General features: G+C 56.7%; 1 protein-coding gene across 5 annotated transcripts in view; it reads left to right on the top strand.

Annotated features, from left to right (window-relative positions):
• Nucleotides 1-2,715: 2,715 nt before the first annotated feature.
• Nucleotides 2,716-14,037, top strand: part of LOC112827621 (tyrosine-protein phosphatase non-receptor type substrate 1-like) — a 41,422-nt gene continuing 30,100 nt past the window's right edge. For 3 of the 5 annotated variants that reach the window (XR_003209284.2, XM_025876260.2, XM_025876257.2), the window contains exons 1-2: nt 3,185-3,334; nt 3,864-3,951. Coding sequence is in view for 4 of the 5 variants with exons in the window: in XM_025876260.2 (XP_025732045.2) it covers nt 3,873-3,951 (79 nt within the window). In the remaining variant the exon portion in view is untranslated. Of the gene's footprint in view, nt 2,865-3,184; nt 3,335-3,863; nt 3,952-14,037 lie in introns of those variants that run through there. The other 2 variants (XM_025876258.2, XM_025876259.2) reach the window with 2 other exon arrangements.

A 14,037-nucleotide genomic window follows, 5' to 3' on the forward strand; every position in this document is an offset into this window, starting at 1 on the left:
CTCATGGGCACTCCTGGGCCCCTTCCCTGCTTATTTTCCCCTGTAGCCTTACCCCCACCTTACTCGCTGAGCTGTTGGTTTGCCCCTGCTAGCAACTGTCAGCTCCTTGCAGACAGGGGTTTTTGTTTGGCTTTTTTTTCTCCCACTGCTGTATCCCCAGGGCCTAGCACAGTGCCTGGCACATGGTAGGTGCTTAATAAATATTGTTGCGTGCATGAATGAAGGGTGGTTCGATTTTAATCCAGGGCAACCCAGGACGTCTCCTCTGGAGGTTGCTGATTCACCTCAATTATCTGCCATAATCTCTCCGTGTGACCTCGGGCAAACTGTCCCCCAACCTCAGCATACCCAGCTGCCTATTGGTCTCAATGACCTCCCAGCCCTGACAGTGAAGGGCGATTTTTCTGTGGTGGCTGGACCAGGAGAACAGGGCCAGACCCCCTCCTGGGGCAGAAGGGAGGATGAAGCCCCCCCACCCCACGCCCACCCCGGGGCAGCCCTGCTGGCTGCCTTTGCCAAAGGTGCACTATATAAATAGCAGGTGGTTCAATTATTATCCTTCCTAATCCGAGGCTTTCTAATCCTGGGCAGGTCTGTGTGTGTATGTGCTGGGGAACGGTGAATGGCAGAGCCTTCTGGAAGCCCAGGCCAGGAGACGGCCTGGTCTCTGACCTTCAGCAGCAGTTCTTGCCCTCTCCTTGCACCCCAGAAGGATTCGAATGATGGATTTTCCCAGGAGCCTCAGCTGGCCACCTTCATGGTCTTGGCCAGATGTGGCCTGCAGAGTCGGAGATTCCCTACCGCCTACCTCAGATATGAGGAGGACCCCAAAACCACCTCCTCGTTGGTGTTCTGATTCCATGCTCCCCTCCCTCAAGCCCACCCTCCAGTCTCCACCAGAGTGGCCTCTTAAAACACATAAAACAGACCATGGCGCTTCCCTGCTTAATACCCTCCCATGATTTCCTAGCTGTAGGATACAGGCAGGCTTTTTACTAAGATCTGCAAGGCCCCGGGGCTGGACCAGCATCTCCCATCTTCGCTTATTCCTCTCTGGCCAGGCCTTCATGCGTGCTGCTCCCTCCTCCTGGAATGGCAAGTCTTCACCTTGTTGCCCCATCTGGCTCTCGGCTCCCAGCGTCTCAGGAAGGCCCCGTGCTTATCTGAATGAGCCCTCATTTCTCCCTGTCTACGCTCAGTCTTCTGTTGTTCACGAATTATTTCTACTTGTCTATTTACCTGTCTCCCCACTAGCATGTAAATTCCTAGCCTAGGTCACTGCTGTACCTCCCACACCCAAAGGAAAGAAAATCCCCCTGCACTTCAAATACTGCTCAGAACCTTGTGGGCTCCCAAGGACCATTGTCAAGCAGTTTACTTACTTATCAAAGTGCCGTGTAGCACTTGGTACATGCTAGGCACTTTTTGAAGTGCCGCACAAATATGAATTCATCTAATCCTCGCACCAGCCTTTTTAGGTTGATCCTCCTGTTAGCCTCATTAATGGCAGGTGAGGAAGCTGGGGCACAGAAATGGTAAGGTATTTTCTCAAGTCTATACAATCAGAAGAGATGGGTGGCAGGATTAGAACCCAGGGAGCCTGGTCCATGCTCTCAACAGGTGTACCCGGCCTGCTTCTCTGTCTTAGCACAATGCCAGGACCCGGCATTGACAGGGAGGCTGGGGTGGGGTCGCTCTGCAAAGGTCTTCAGCCTGGAAATCAGGGATTAAAATCTTTTTTTTACCCCAGGACTTGCTGTGTGGCCTTAGGCAAGTCCACTCCCTCTCTGGGCCTCAACTCCCTCTGTATTTACAGGGCTGGCCCTTCCTCCACCTTGCTTCATTCATATACTCCTATAGGCCTTGTGAAGCAAAATTGGTTATAGCTTATTTCCAAGCCCCAATCCCTCCATTTAGCAGAGGGTCTTGGACTCTTCTGCCGCCTACTGTCTGGTACCTCCCTTTGCCAGGTGACCAGGGCATCCCCACTCCCTAGCACTGATCTGGCTGCTGTTGAGGACACAGCTTTCTTTCAAGGAAAAAGAGTGACAGAGACCGAGAGGCGGGGAGAGTGGTTTCACCAGGAGGCTCTGTCCTCTGTCTCTAAGCCCCTTGCCCCTGCTCTCCTTTCCCCTCATCTTCCCCCCTGCCTGTCATTTTCTGAGAGCCCAGGCCTTCAAGCCCCACCTCTTCCCCGCACCCCTGCCTGGGCCTTCTGCACCCCCTGAATCGCCCCTGCCTGACACAGAGGCACCTGGCCAAGAGCCCACTGCCCCCAGGGGATGCCCGGACCCTTCCCCTCTGGTTTCTCGGCCACAACCCCCCCTTCTCTCTCCCTCTCCTCCCTGCTTCCCTGCGCCTCTTTTCCAGGCAGTACTGAAGTCCTTCCTACACACACGCTATTTTTGTACCATCACTCTCTCCTTCCTCTCCCCCTTCCCCCTACATTCACTTACTTCCTGCTTTTCCTTCACCTCGGCCCAGCTCTGAAAGAACCGGGCCCCTCGGGCGCGCGCGTCCACCCCCCCACCCCCGCCAGAGGGGCCTTCAGCTTTGGGGGCCAGGGGCAGGGCCACTCAGGGAGGGGCAGAAGGCAGACACCCCCGCCCCGTGCCCCCTCTCCCGTGCCGCCTCCAGCCGCTCGCCAGCCGGCGGGAAGCCGGGACTAACCGCGGCCCCGAGTCCGGAGGCGGGGGGGAAGGAGGCCGGCCGCAACTTCCCCAGTCCACCTTAAGAGGACGATGTAGCCGGCTCGCCGCGCTGACCTTAGAAAAACAAGTTTGCGCAAAGTGGAGCGGGGGCCCCGGCCTCTGGGCAGCCCCGGCGGCGCTCCCACTGCCTCCCAGCCCTCGCCGGCGGCGCAGGTCCGAACGCGGCGGGCGAGCGGAGCGGAGCTGGGGCCCGGGGCCCGGGGCCCGGGGAGCGGAGAGGGAGCGGCGCGGGCGCGCGAACTGGCACATTGTTGCAGCCGGCGGCCCGTCCGGTCCCGGGCGCTCGCGGGGCGCGCCGGCGGCGGGGATCGCGGGGCCGCTCCCCGGGCTGCAGCCGCGGGCCTCGGCTGGGGAGCTGGGCCCGCCGCGCGGGCTAGGGGGCGACGCAGCCCTCTGCCTCCCCCCTCCTTCCCCCCCCCCCCCCGGGCGCGCGGCTGGCGGGCTACAGTGGGCTGGCGGGCCCGAGCCCAGCAGCCTCCCCGGGCTGGCTGGAAGGAGGGAGGCGGGGAGGGCAGGCGGGAGGGGGGCCGGGCTACCAGGAGGGCGGGGGCAGCGGCCGGGACTGCGGGCAGGGAGAGAGCCGAGCTGAGCCGCCGGCGCCGCGAGGAGCCCGGGCGGGGCAGGTGGGCAGCGGCGGGGGCGGCGCGGCGGGGCTCGGCGGGCTGCCCCTCGCCCCTGCGCGCGCGGTCCTGCTCTCTCCCGCGCTGGCGGCCGCGATCTGCGCGCTGCCTCGCTCACTCCTCTCCCGCTCGCTCTCTCTCCCTCTTTCTCTCTTTCCCCCTCTTCCCCTCTCCCCCTCTCTCGCCTCTCGGTGTGTCTGGCTCTCCGCCTGGCTCCCTCGGGTCTGTTTCTCTCTCCTGCCGCCTCTCCCTGGCCGTTCCCTGGCTTTATCTCTCGCGCGCTCGGGGTCTCTCCCCCTCTCCGTCTCTCGATCTCTCGGGGTGGGGGGGGGGTCCCTCCGAAAATCGCGGCGGTGACGGCGGCTACTAAGCCGCTCCAGGCGCCTGTTCCGGGGAGGTGGGGGGGTAGGGAAGCCCGGCCGGGAGGGGAGGTTGGGGGGGGAGAGAAGGGGGGAGCCTTAGTCATTTCCCCGCTCCAGCCTGCGCCCGCCCGAGCGCGCACTCACCGCCGCTCTCCCTCCTCGCTCCGCAGCCGCGGCCCATGGAGCCCGCCGGCCCGGCCCCTGGCCGCCTCGGGCCGCTGCTCTGCCTGCTGCTCGCCGCGTCCTGCGCCTGGACAGGTAAGCACCCCTGTTCCCCGCCGCTGCCGTCCCCCAGCTGCGGGCCCAGACCTGTCAGAGCGCCACTGGGAGCCACTGGGCTAATGTCCAGCAGTAGTAAGGGGAGACACGTCTGTAACCGGGGTTACAGATGCAGAAACTGAGGCCCAGAGAGGGCCAGCCACTTGCCCAAGGTCACACAGCCATGGATAGGACCCACTCTCCCTCTCTCCGTTGACTCTGATTGTGTGGGCATTGTGCTGGGCACCTTGCTGGGCACTGGGACATACCCAGATGAGTTGGTCCACCCAGCCCCTGCCCAATCTGATGGGGGAGGCAGGCTGTCAGCAGGTTTCAGAGCTAGGTGCCCCTGGCTTCTCTGGAAGCTCTTTTCCTGGACTTATGCTTTTCGCTTGTCTGACTTCAGGGTTTGAGAGGAGGGGGTCGGGGCAGAGGTCCCCCAGGTACTGCCTGGAAGGGAACAGAAACAGGCTGTTGCAATTAGGGAAGAGTGAGCTCTCCCTCTGGTGCCCAAGCAACACGGTGTTGGTGTGTGTATGGGAGAGAGAGAGAGGAAGGGAGGCCGCAGTAACTCTGGGGTGAGCTGCTGTGATCAACAGATCCTGATGCGAAAGCACGAAAGCATGGGTGGATTGTCCCTGTGCTTGCCAAAGCCTCTGGCTGGATGGTCTGCTCCTTGCTGTTCTCCGGCTCCCCCACTTCCTCCTGCCTGCCTTCCCTGGGCTTCCAGGCAGCTCCCTGCAGTTCAGGTGCTCTGTGGGGCTGTTACCTGTGGCTCTGAGCATGTCTTTTTGTTGGCCTACATCAAACACCTGGCTGTCTCCAGCAGGCAGGCTCTGAAGGCTACCTTGTGTGTTCGCCAAGGGGTGAGGTCACCATTCAGGAGTCCTGCTTCTTAAGGGGTTTTGCAAAACCATGGGTCTCCTGGGAGGGCACAGGCGGCAGGGTAAGGGCTTTAAAGAAGTTGGGATGGGGGAGAAGAATGGGGAATCTTGTTTTTTGTCTCCTTGAAGCTGTGTTGTAGGCCGAGGGGTCTGCGCTATCCTCCTCAAGGAGGAAGGTAAAGATGAGCTCAGTACCCACTCCCCCCCCCCCGCCTTTTGCATTTGCCTAGAGACTGGTAACCATCTGATAGCAGTGAGGAAGGGAGAACTAGCAAAGAGTGGGTGGAGGGAGAAGTGGGGGTGGACAACAGCTTCTCTCTGCCCTGCAGTTTCCCCAGAACCCCAGGAATCTACGTAGGCATCCCCCACCCCACCCCGGGTCTTCCCATTAGGTTTGGGTCCTGGCTGGATGGAAATAAGCACTGATACATTTCATGTCTGCCTGGTGAGTGGCGTCTCCAATCTGATCTGCTCCTTCCTGCCCGAGCCAGCCATTTACACCCCGCAAAAGTCCTAGTTCCTGCCCCACATCCTTCCTGGATCTGGCCTGGAAATGCACAAGTGTCTCTCACAAGTACTTCATTTTCCTGAAACAGGGAACTGGGCCCAAGTTAATTTCGAAATGTCTATTCCAGACCCTTCTCCGACCAGGACCCTGTAGTTCAGTATCTGGCAAATGACCGGTGACGCTGACTAACAAGTATTCGGATGGGCAGCCTGCCTTTCCTGGGGCGCTGGCTGGGAACACCGACACCCTTCTTGTGAGCAAATCTCCCCTTTTTGCCTATAAAAACAATCTATAAAACGGTAAAGATTAGGCCATAAAACTTCCGTTCCAATCCATTCAGCATCAATAGCCTGAAAAAGTGGGAGCAGCAGAGGGGCCAAGATTAACTTTGAAATAAATAAATCTTAGGAGGTGAGAATACATTTCTTGGCTGAGGACGGTGGGGCAGGGGTGGGGTGTCGCCTTCATAGCTGAAGCCTGCCAGCATTCTTCACTCGGTGTCCTCTGGACTCCCGGTCACACTCTGGACCCTGGCATGGGATTCACCTGGTCTGGCTGCAGGATGGGGCTTCGGGGCCCCCCCTCCCTCGGCTGCTCCCAGCATGGAGTTGATGACAAAGCAGAAGAGAGGCAGGACAGAAGGGCAGGAAGGTAGAAGGAGGCAGTTGTCCAATTTTCCAAGAAAATAGATTTGTTCGAGTGAGAAACTCAAATGTCAGGCTTAGGAAGGCGGCGTTAGATTGAATGACTACTAACGTCTTTCTGAGACTGTCAGCCTGGGAGGTGTCACATGATTGCTGGGACTCCACATGATTGCTGTTTGCAGGGGGCTGGTCATGTGAGTTATCTGGGTTGGGGAAGGCAGGAGAAGAAGTTTCTAAAGATTGCCTTTAGCACAAATGCTGCCAAAGGGAAATTCTAAAAAGATGCCAGTGAAGTCACCAACCTGTGTTCTTGGAGCCAACGTGAGGCCTGTTTCCTAAAACAACCTCACGGAGGGAGATTCAGAGGCTGGGAGAGCAGGGCAAGGGGCCCAGGGACACCTGGGCAGCCTGACTGCGGAGTAGCCCGCAGCCCCTGCCATGGAAACTGCAGGCTCCTTGCTTGGCCCCACCGAGGTCATGGACCTCCGGGGCCCCCACTGGGCGGACCTTGGTGAGCTCCCGCTGGCTCCTCAGTCTGGCCTGGAGGAGGCCAGGCCAAGTTGGGGTTCAGGTGTTCGTGGCCAGCTGGGCTCTCTAGGGACCTTCTGACGCTTTGGTAGAGGGGGACATGCTGGTCTGTGTACTTTCCTAAATGGTGAAGTTAATCTCACTTCCTCTTTCTCAAGAAGACAAAGAGGGTGGGGGGCACTTTGGCCCCGATGCGCTCAAGCTGTTTGAAGTTTCTTTTAAAGCCATGGTGTTCTCAGGGTACTTTCTGGCCATGAAGTATTCCTTTACCAATTCCCTGGTGACCCGTGGTGTGATTCATTCCTGTATTTGTAGTCATTTGGCACATTTGAAGTCCTAATGTGAGCCACGTGTGGAGAGAAGGAGAACCCATGTCTTTGAAAGTTAACTGCACCCCAGACTGTGCACTGAGGGCCTCCCTGTGTCATCTCATTAATTAGCAAAGCAAAGCATGAGGTGGCTATTATCCCCATTTCGCAGATGAGGAAAATCGAGTCCCAAACTGGAGAAGTAACTTGTCTAAGGAATAAGTGGAAGAGGGTCGGGATTTTGAATCCAGCCTCTGAGGGAAGAACTTTCCTGACTTAGTCCAGGCTGGAGGGAGTGAGAGGAGCCCCCTCCGGGCTCAGACGGAGGTTTGTCAAGAGTTCCTTCTGGGGCAGAAGCCCTTCCCTGAGTCATGGTCGCTTCTCGGAAGGCACACTGAAGACAGAAACATCAACGGCCCCTCCCAAGTGACGGCTCACGGGAGCGATGTGGCTTCCACCAGAGCCCCCCATCTGGGCTGCCGAGCTTTGGAGGCCCCCAGAGCTGGAATATTCCTCCTTGCATCTTCCCAGTGCCCTTTGCAACAGATGGAGAGGGGGTGTGTGAGAGGAAGGGAGTCTAAAACTGTTGTACGGAGCCCACACACACTCGCTCGCTGCTTCCAATGGCTCCGTGCGACAGGTTATTTTCTTATTTGTAGAGTCTTGGACTGATGGAAGGTTCTCCCCCCCCACTCCCTCTTTATAAATGTGCTCAGATTTCTGGCCTGTCAACACAACGCAGATCATGTCACTCCCCAGCTCCAAACTGTTGAGTGGGTCCAAGTTTTCTCCAAAAACATTTAAAAAGAAAAGAAAAGTGCAGCAGCATGGGCGGGCTTCCTCCCTGACAGGGCTTACTCTCAGCCACATGTTTTCCCAAGAGCTGACCTAAGATGTTGCAAGACGCACGGGCTTCCTCCCTGTAGACCAGAGCTTGCCTAGCCCCTCGGCTGCGTGAGCACCTAAGACCTGAGAAGCCCCGGAGTTGTAGAATCCCACATTGGACCCTGTTTACTCCAGCGTTCCCCAAACATATGAACACGAGGCGTTTGGCTTGTGTAACGCTTGTGAACATGCGGCCTGACCCAGTTTGGTGAACGCTTTTGTACCCATCCGTGCCCTCAGCTCAACTTTTTCATCTCTCTGCCTTTGCTTATGCTGTTCCCGCCAGCAGAGCCGCCCTTCCCTGTACCTCCTTATCTTCATATGCCCAAACCTATTCCTCCTTCAGTTTAATCTGAGGGAGCTCCTCCTTCTCTGAACTGTCCCCACCCCCAGGATTGTCTCCGCCCCTGACTGAGGCTACCTGTTGCTCTCTCCTTGTTTTCTCACCATATGCATACGTGGTTGGCACCTGGTGGGTGTGGTGGTTCTGGATCCCCCGCGCTAAGTCACAGGCAGGCTTAGGGTGGTGGGGCGGGGGGATTGTGAATCCCAGCTCCACTGCGTATGGTGGGGGCGGGGGGGATTGTGAATCCATTGTGAATCTCCTGTCCTTGGTGTGTGTCTCAGCTCCCTCCTCTGTAGGACAGAGATGACGTCAGCAACTGTTTCAAGGATCAAGTCCACTAATACACGTGTGATGCTTGCGGCTGTACCTGGCGTGGAGTGAGCCCTCGGCACGTGCCAGCCAGCCTCGCAGCCACCTTAGCTTTGTTCTCTTTGGATTTCCTCCTCTACCAAAGTGGGGCTGCCTTTTGTAAAGTACCTGGCACAGCCTCTTGCACACAGTGGGCACAAAATAGCAAAAGCTACCAGATGGGAGTGCGTGCTATTCCGTTTGGGGTTTTTCCCTGTAGCTTTGGGGCCCTTGGGGGCTGGACAACTCGAGCAGAACCCCAGGCTAGTGGGATTTAATTCTGTTCCTGGGACTGAGGCTGTGGGCGCAGGCTGCCTCTAGGTGTCTCTGTCCAGATCCACAGGTTTGGAATTGTGCGCTCCCAGACCCAGAAAGCCAGAGAGGAAGCCTGGGAGAGCTGTTGGGGGTCTCACTGAGCGCCTCGCTGTGCCCCACTGTGAGAGAGAGCCTGGCACTCTTGGGCTCACACAGCAGATCCACTGCAAGGCCGGGGTGGGACGCCAAGCACCCTCTCTTCCAGGCCAAGGCTTTTGAAAACTGAGCTCTGCTGGAAGTTTCCATCGTTAAAGCCAGAAATCTGACAGGATCCCGAATTCCATGGAAAAATACTAAAGTAATAATAATGGGAATGATTGTTTCCAGCCACTTACTGGGCTGAGCACTTGGCCTGTAGGACCCCGGTGGTACTCACCGTTAGGTGGTGTGCACAGTGGGACCCCAGTGGTACTCACCGTTGGGTGGTGTGCACAGTTATCCGATCCAGTGGGCCAATGACGAGACTGGGCTCAGAGAGGTGGAGCAACTTACCCAAGGCCGCAATAAGTGGCAGAGTTGGGATGACAGCCCAGATCAGCCTGACTGCGGAGTGCAGGCTGTTAGGTAGACATGGCTTAACCTTGTTTGACAGGTGGGGAAACCGAGGCCCAGGGGAGGGGGGACTGGCATCCTGCTCTCTTGGTGCTCCTCTCATATTTCTGTCAATCAATGTATCCTCCCAGGAGGCAGAGGTGGCCGGTGTTTCCAAGATGGGTTTCCGTCCCATACTGGCGAAGGAAACATCTATTTTCACAGCTGAAACTGCTTTCCTGTTCCTTTGGGCGTTGCTGGGGCAGGTCTTCGGACGGAGCCCTCCGCAAGGTGGATTTTCCCCGCCAGGTGTCTGGCCAGGCCGTCCGTCCAGAGGGATGCAAAACAGCTGAGGTGGAAGTCAGGCCGTGATACAGATGGTCACTTTGTGTCTGTGAGGTTTCCTGGCACATCCATTTGGGGTCGCAGGGGGTGAGATGGCCGCAGATTGGCGCCAGGAGCCCAGGGCATCAGGGGAGCCAGGAGTGAGCACACGGGGAGTCTCCGCCTGGAGAGCCAGCCAGAGGGGTGGGCTCCCAGGCCCGGCTCCATTGCCGACTGACCGTGTCCCCCAGAAATGGAAGCCTCCGTGGAAGGAAAGAGTGTGCTGTGGGCTACGGATGAGCTGAGCCTCGAATCCGTGCTCTCCTTCCTTACCTTTTTATTTTGGAAGATTTCAAACATACACAAAAATGAGCAGGAATGGTGGGGCAACCCCTGGCTTCCACACTGATCTGCCGCTCTTGCTTTGCCTGCCCCCCACTTTACTGGGAGTGGAGGGGTTGGGAGAGTTTTGGAAAACAAATGCTAGACATCAGGTGTCACTTCAGCCATTACTAGTCTGACATGCATCCCTCGATGTGCTCTGCAGTCTGACGCTCACAATGTGCCAACAAGCATGGGCGTCCTCCATCCGCCACAGATAAGGAAACTGAGGCTTCTGAAAGCCAAGTCGGGGTCCTCCCACGGCCATGTAGCCAGTGAGAGGTAAAGCCAGATCCCAGCCTCGGTTTACTCTTAACCACTTTGCTATTCTTGTTATTATCATTTTAATTATAAATATTGGTCCAACAAATACTTTTGAGCATCTACTATGTGCCAGGGTGGTTCTAGTTGCTGGGGATACGACCATGGATAGATAAAAACACCTGTTCTCATGGAGCTGACGTTCTAGTGAGGAAGACAAACAGACCCAAGTAAATATTGCATCAGGTGGAGACAGGTGCTATAAAGAAACTAAAGCAGGATGAGGGAATAGAAGGTCGAGTGGGAATAGAGGGAGGGCCTCCGTGAGGAGTGGAGGCCTGAATAACACCGAAGGAGCAGCCATGGGAATATCAGGAGAGCGAGCCACATAGAAGGAATAGCAAGTGCAAAGGCCCTGAGGCTGGAATGAGTTTTCTTTGCTCCAGGAATAGCAAGGAGGCCAGTGAGCCTGGAGTGAAGGGAGATGGGTAGTGTGACAACAGGGAGAGGTCAGGGCCAGACAAAATACGATCTGGCTCACTGAGCACCTTGACATTGAACATGTTGGACCTTGTGATAGAATCATTACTCTGTGCATCGCCTCATTAAATTCTCACCACCGTTCTGTGATATGGGAACTAGTGGTATACCTATTGGATGGATGAAGAAATTGAGATTCGGAGAGGTGCAGTGACTTGCCCAAGGTCACACAGCTTGTAAGTGCAGAGCTAGGATTTGAGCCCAGGCCCTAAGGGCTGCAGCATCCTCGTCACTGCTTTCCAGCACCTCCTCCCATCTCGTCATCCAGAGCAGCCCGCTGAATCAAATCCTCTTTGTTCCTGCTCCAAACTTCTTAGTGGTTCCCACTGCCCTTAGAATAAAATCAAACTTCTTACTGTGATCCACGGGGCATGGCATTTTCTGGACCACGTCTCTCTGTCTGACCTCATCTCATACCACCCTCTCCTTCCTCTGTGGGCTTTGGCCACAACAGCCTTCTTTCTGGCCCTCTTATGCACTAGCCTCTTTCCTGCCTCAGGGCCTTTGCACGTGCTCTTCTCTCCTGCTGGAACACCTTCCCTGGCTCTTGCTTCCTTCAGGTTTCATCTCGCCTCATCAGCAGGGCCTTTCCCAGCCACACCATTCTGAAAGCAGGTCCCCCTTGTTATTCTCAATCATGACAACACATTTGCTTCTGAGCACTCCTAGCCATTTCTTATATTTGTGTCATTCTTTCGGTCTTGTGTCTACAGCCTACATGAGGGTAGGGACTGTGTCTGTCTTACTCACTGCTGGGCCTCCTGGGGCCTGAGCACAAGGGCTGGCGGCCGTAGGCGGGCTGAATGAAGGAACAGCTGGTGGGTAGTAAGAGCTCCATTTTCAGGAGAAGGCTCAGAGCCCTCAGGTCCCATGGGCAGTAACCCTGGCCTGAAGCACAGTCCTGCCCTCGCTACTACACAGCCCCACTTCTGTGGCTGGGGCCATGGCCACGGCACAAATCCCCGCCCATCTTGCTGTCATAGTGATCCCTAAAACGTCAAGAAGTACACAGATATCAGGGCCAGCCCGGGTGGAGGGAGGTAGCCAAGAGACCCCAGAATTGGTACTGAAAATTCTGGCTATCCGAAGCGGCTTGCCCCAGTGTAGACACCGTGATGAACGAGCTGGCAAACCATGAAACGTGATGCAATTAATGCTCCAGTCTCTCAGCGGGGTTTGGTTTGGAGGGCCCAGCCCGAGGTCAGCCGCTCCCGAAGATTCATTCATTGTGCGAAGCCGCCCGGCGCAGCGGCTGACAGTGCAGGTGGAGTCCGGTTGCTCCGCGGCCCCATGACCCTGAGCTTCGGTCTTGTCCTCTGGGAAACGGGAGCCCCGTCTTGCTGGGTCCCTGTGGCAGTTCAGCGAGGCCCGCAGTACTCCTGGTACTGGCGGGGCGTGATGCCGTCCAGCCGAGGTTACTATTACTCTTATGGTTGCATGGTCATCGTGTCCTGGTTTGAGGCTGGAAATAGCAGGTGGGACCCCCATTCCAGCCTTCACCGGCAGGAAACCCAGCCTCAACTGCTCTTTCTGTGAAGCGGAGGCTCACCTTGGTTGCCGTCCCGCCGGCCCCTACCAGCTCCGATGCTCCAACCCAGATGCCCTCCCCACCCTTTGTCTTGCTGACACCCCAGGCCCCCTTCTCCAGCAGGGGTGGCAGTGGAATGGGTGCCCGCTCTGGGGCCCATTCCTGAGTTCGAATCCAGCATGTGCCTCTTAGTCCAGAAGCATGTGCTCCGGAGCAAGTGCCTTTCCCTGTTCTCGGCCTCACTTTCTCCATCTGCAAAATGGAACCTCTGCCCGTTTCCTCTTGCGCAGGGACTGTTGAGGGTTAAAGGGAATGAGGAGCTGTGGAAAGTGTTTTGTGAGCTGCAAGGAGCGCTATAAAAGGCATCAGTGAATGGTGTCAGCTTGGGGGAAAATCTCATCCAGAGACTGTCTGCTGTCGGCAGCAGAGTGTGCTGGAGCCTTGGCAAATGCCGTTAAATAAATGCGGGTCGCTTTTAAGGGGGCCTTTATCTCGGCTGGGAAAATGTGTGCACGTCCTTGGCAGCCTGAGAATCCAGAAGCCTGAGCTGGAGGGGACCCCATCGTCACAGGGAGAAGTGATCACGCACCAGCTCCCGGAACAGATGTCTGTTTGAGCCCTGCCTCTGCCCCACTCTGCCTCTCAGCGTTACAGCTTCCTCACCTGGAGGAGGGGGACGGCGACAACAGCGCTCCCCCCTCTGGGCTGTCATCATGACAGTTAAGTGACGGCTCCCCGTTGTGTGACCTCATGCACACGTGGGACCCATGGGAGCACCCAGGCCTGTCCCTAGAGGAACAATGGGGCCTGCAGTCGAAGAACGCCCCTGGGTTCTCAGCTTGTCCAGCCCCCACCTTTGGGCCTCAGTTTCTCCGTCTGCAAAATGGGAAGGTGAGAAGAAGGTCCTTAGGTCGTCGAGGCACCAACTACAGTGGATGGTGGGGTGGTGTCCCCTATCTGCTCTCCCGACCTCAGCGGGGCCTCCTAGGCCTGCTAGACACAGAGCGTGTTTACAGTACACGTACTGATAGTTCCTTCCCTGCTGCTTTGCAAACAGGGCCACATTGCAGGCATGGCTTCATCACCTCCAGGTCCCTCCTACACCCCGCAAACGCTCACTAGGGCCTTTAAGCCGCCCCACCTCCGGGCCTCCTAGCAAGCAGTCGGCTCAGCCTGCTCACAGGTGCCGCAGTGAGTGGTCTCGTGCATATGTCGGGCAGAGCTGGTTCTGCTTCGGAGAGAATCCTTAGCTTCTCAGTCCTAAAACTGGGATCATCCGTCACCCCCTCCATCCTTAAATGTCTGCTGCACGGTCACGGCTGTCCAGCTTTACGTGCTTCCTCTCTGCCAGGCACCGGACTGAGCTCTTCACGCTCGTTAACCTGTTTCATTCTAAATAGTCCTAGTGTTATTATCATCCTCCCCATTCTACAGATGGGAAACCACAAGTCTGGAGGTGTTAAGACATTTCCTGGAGTCTCATAAGTGGCAGAGTTAAGAGCTAAACCTGAACATACACTCAGTGAATACCAGGCACCGACATAAAGCTGGAGGATCCTGCAGGGAACAGAACTAAGTGTCTGCTCTCAAAGGGCTTGGAGGTAAATCTAGGGTAGGCAGATGGCGCTAATGAAACTGACAAATACCTGTGTGATATGTCGCTTGGTGGGTGATATGTAGGAAAATAAAACAGCAAGGGCCATGAAGGGGGTAGTGTTTTATACAGAGTGGCCAGGGAAGGCCTTTCAGATAGGC

This window comes from Callorhinus ursinus, unplaced genomic scaffold (genome assembly GCF_003265705.2).
Source record: "Callorhinus ursinus isolate GAN/ISIS: 27379988/994484 unplaced genomic scaffold, GSC_fseal_2.0 scaffold29, whole genome shotgun sequence".
Classification (NCBI taxonomy): Eukaryota; Metazoa; Chordata; class Mammalia; order Carnivora; family Otariidae; genus Callorhinus; species Callorhinus ursinus.